Source organism: Sinocyclocheilus anshuiensis, unplaced genomic scaffold (genome assembly GCF_001515605.1).
Source record: "Sinocyclocheilus anshuiensis isolate Anshui unplaced genomic scaffold, SAMN03320099.WGS_v1.1 scaffold767, whole genome shotgun sequence".
Classification (NCBI taxonomy): Eukaryota; Metazoa; Chordata; class Actinopteri; order Cypriniformes; family Cyprinidae; genus Sinocyclocheilus; species Sinocyclocheilus anshuiensis.
In genome coordinates this window covers 9,202-13,318 of record NW_015551124.1, presented here as the reverse complement: position 1 = coordinate 13,318, position 4,117 = coordinate 9,202, and the positions used below count along the sequence as shown (strand labels likewise).

Here is a 4,117-nt window from a genome sequence, read left to right as displayed (position 1 = left end):
AAAGTAGTTTCGCTTTTACAACAAAGCACACAGCGTCTTCACGACATGGCGGCGGCAACAACAATACTACAATGAGAATAAAAGTTACGCCTTCTTTCTTTGCGTGAACATTTGGGCGGCGTTATGCAAATCTTCCCACATCGTGACGTAGATATGTGGGGGCGTGTTAGGACGAGCCGTTTTAGGTAGGTGTGGCTGACTCTTAACTTTTATAAAGAATATCTCTTTGGATGTGAGACTTTAGTATTTGCGACTTTACAGATCTTCTTTATGCACCAAGAGCTTGTAACACTCCAAAGAGAAAGGAAAAATTGAAATCGCATCATATGACCCCTTTAATTAATTCTAATTAGTTTATAAACATTATTTTAAACATTATGCACATTTTTCACAGATAGTCATGTTATCTTATGCTTTGAAGAAACGTGCATTAGTAATATTTTGCTCGATGTGCCCTCTTGTGGCCTCAGGAGAGAATCCAAAAGCTTTTCTTCACCCTAACTGAAAGTATGCATTTTAAATTCGAATATAATTCGAATTTTGATAATATTTAAGTACAAAATTCGAATTTAGTTTTTCAGCCATTTTGACAGCCCTAGCTACTTTATAACTCACAATTCAGACTTATTTACTTATTATACAAACTTGCAATTGTAAGAAAATGCCAGAATCGCAAGCTGACATTTTTCCTCAGAATTGGACTTTATAACTCACAAATGTGAGTTTATATCTCAAAATTGAGAAAAGTCACAATTGTGATATATAAATTCAAAATTCTGTCTTTTTTCTCACAATTGTGACTTTATTTCTCACAATTGTAACTTTGCTTCTTGCAATTGCGAGTGTTGTTTGTTGCGAGTTATTCGCAATTCTGAGGAAAAAGTCAGCTCTTAATTGTGAGGGGAAAAGGCAGAGTTCTTTTGCAATTCAGAATTGCTAATTGTGATAGATAAACTCCGAAATTGTGAAATAAAAAGTTGCCAAAAAATGTCCTTTTTTATTGTTTTAATCCTGTGGCGGTAACAGGCTTCCATACTCTTATGAACAATAAAGTGAAAAAACTAACTCAAAGTTAATTTTTCACAATCCAGTCTAATTCTAAATGTGTTGATCATATAATTCAAGTTCAGTGCAGTCATGTTGTCTTTTTGGTTTTACATGCACCTTTTTGTAGATGAAGAATTTGTTTATTAATTTGTTCTTTGTGATCACAGAGATAAAGCCGCCCAGAGAGAGAATGAAGATGATGTGGGCGATGACCCTCGCAAGCTTAAACCAGGAGAGATCGACCCAAACCCTGAGACCAAACCAGCCAGACCTGACCCTGTGGACATGGATGAAGGTGAGTGTCTAAAAAACAATCTGATGAAAACAGTTTTAGCACTGCGATTGAAAAGACAATGCATGACATCCGTAAACTTGCATGTGCAGATGAGCTGGAGATGCTGTCTGAAGCCAGAGCTCGACTGGCCAACACACAAGGCAAGAAGGCAAAGCGGAAAGCCAGAGAGAAGCAGCTGGAGGAAGCACGGTAAGATCTGGTGTCATAAGAACACTTTTAGGTCTCTGAATACATTTTTGTAAGACTATACTACAATACTGTTCAAAAGTTTGGGGTCAGTGAATTTTCTTTCTTTTTTTTGAAAGAAAGTAATGTTTTTATCCAGCAAGGATGCGGGAAATTGATACAAAGTGATAGTAAAGATTTATATTGATAGAAAAGATTTCTATTTTGAACAAATGCTGTTCTTTTTAACATTTTATTCATTAAAGAATCTTGAAAAAAAGGTATCACAGGTTCCAAAAAATATTAAGCAGCAAAACTCTTTTCAACACTGCTAATAAATCAGCATATTGGTAATAAATCAGAATGATGTCTGAAGGATCATGTGAAACTGAAGACTGGAGTAATGGCTGATGAAAATTCAGCTTTGCATCACATGAAGTAAAGTACTGTATATTAAAATAGAACACAGTTATTTTAAATTGTAAGAATATTTCACAATATTACTGTTTTGTCTGTATTTTTTATCAAATTAATGCATCCTTGGAAAGCAGAAGAGACTTTAAAAAAAACATTACAAATTGTACTGATCCCAAACTTTTGAAGAACAGTGTATATATATTCATAAATCACATTGAGTTGTTTATCAGAGGTGTTAATCACAGTGTTCTCTCTGCTGTTTTCTGCAGTCGTCTGGCAGCGCTTCAGAAGCGCAGGGAGCTGCGAGCTGCAGGCATCGACATCCAGAAGAAGCGCAAGAAGAAGAGAGGTGTCGACTATAATGCTGAGATCCCGTTTGAAAAGAAACCCGCGCAGGGCTTCTACGATACATCCATGGAGCTGTACAATCCTTTGGAACCGAACTTCAAACGACTGCGCCAGCAGCATCTCGATGGAGAACTCAGGAGGTGAGCGGGGTCGTGGCAGACCTCCTCCTGTAGAGCTGCAGGTAGTTCAGTGTCCTGGATGGGTGTGTTTTTGATCACCCCTGTGCTTTTTTGTATATAGTGAGAAGGAGGATCATGACCGAAAGAAGGACAGACAGAAGATCAAGAAGAAGAAGGAGTCCGATCTGCCCTCGGCCATCCTGCAGACCAGTGGAGTGTCAGAGTTCACAAAGAAGAGAAGCAAACTGGTGCTTCCGACACCACAGGTCAGAGTTCTCACAAACTGTACTGCCTTAACCGTGGTAAAAATCCCTGTGACTTATGCCTTAAACAGAAACACCTTTGCAACCATAGAACATCCTATGAACTGCATCGGAGCCAGTGCTGTTACTGTTAACTAAAACTATTAAAAAGCTTTTTCATTAATTGAAATAAAACTGAAATTAAATATAAATATTAGATGAAAAACTTTAGAAATTAAATGTGCAAAAAAAGTACAAAAAGTATTAAAATGACTAAAAGTGAAATAAAAATAAATCTAAGTCTAAATAGAAATAACAACTAATAAAAATGACAAAAACACAAAATTACTAATCCTTAAAATAAAATTAAACTGACAACTGAAAATATAAAATTAAAAGCTAATTCAAAATATTAATAAATACTATAATACTAAAATAACACTGATCGCAATATGTTAACCAAATAAAATAAATAGAAATAGCATTATATTTTTTAAAATAGCACAAAATTAGTAAATCTTTAAAATTAAAAGCAAACCTAAAAATATGAAATTAAAAGATAATTCAAAATATAGATGAATACTATAATGGTATATAAATAGTACTAAATTAACACTGATTGCAGCATGTTAACAAAATAAATCTAAATAGAAATATAAAACAAAAAGTAATCGAAGTGACAAAAGCACATATAATTACTAAAACTTTAGAATTTAAAATGAAAACTGAAAATATAAAAGTAAAAGCTAATTAAAAAAAATAATAATATACTAGTATATAAATAATACTAAAATAACAATTATATCAACATAGTAACAAAGTAAATTAAATCTCTCTCGCTCTATATATAAACTAGGGCTGTCAAAAGTAATGCGTTAATAACGCGTTAACGCAAATTCATTTTAACAGCACTAATTTTTATTAACGCACGATTAATGCAGCGCACATTTTCTGTTTGACCCGTGGCCTAACCCGTAGTTGGACAAATGAAGATGCACAGTGTTGCCAACTTAGCGATTTAGCGACCCTTTATAGGGATGGCTCGATACCACTTTTTCAGAACCGATACCGATCCCATACCAAAAATTGAGTATCTGCCGATATCGATTTTTTTAAATGTGTAGAATTTCTATACCTCAATGTGTAGGTCGATCATCACTCTTTTGTATGTTACACACAATCTACTAAATATAGACAGCTTCATTATAAAGAAAAAATAACAAACAAAAAAAATAATCAAAATCTATGACAAAAATACTATTATAAACTAGGTTAATGGATAATTCAGTAGCAAAAGTTACTTAACTGAACTTCGGACTGGTGGTGGTGCTTTTTTGGTCATTCAGCGTTTCTGTAAAAAAAAATTTAAATTGGGGATAAACTAACAAAAATACTGGTTAGATAATAATTATACGAATTCTACTAATAAGAACAATATAAAACGCACCAAGGATTAATGAGCTACTGGATTCATGAATATTAAT

At 33.8% G+C, this 4,117-nt stretch overlaps 1 protein-coding gene across 1 annotated transcript in view; it reads left to right on the top strand.

Moving 5' to 3' along the window:
• The window catches only part of LOC107663148 (cell division cycle 5-like protein), a 13,187-nt gene that overhangs the window by 2,658 nt on the left and 6,412 nt on the right, over window positions 1-4,117 (top strand). The window contains exons 4-7 of the mRNA XM_016453308.1: window positions 1,215-1,342; window positions 1,432-1,531; window positions 2,194-2,412; window positions 2,513-2,657. Of these exons, the coding sequence (XP_016308794.1) occupies window positions 1,215-1,342; window positions 1,432-1,531; window positions 2,194-2,412; window positions 2,513-2,657 (592 nt within the window). The remainder of the gene's footprint in view (window positions 1-1,214; window positions 1,343-1,431; window positions 1,532-2,193; window positions 2,413-2,512; window positions 2,658-4,117) is intronic.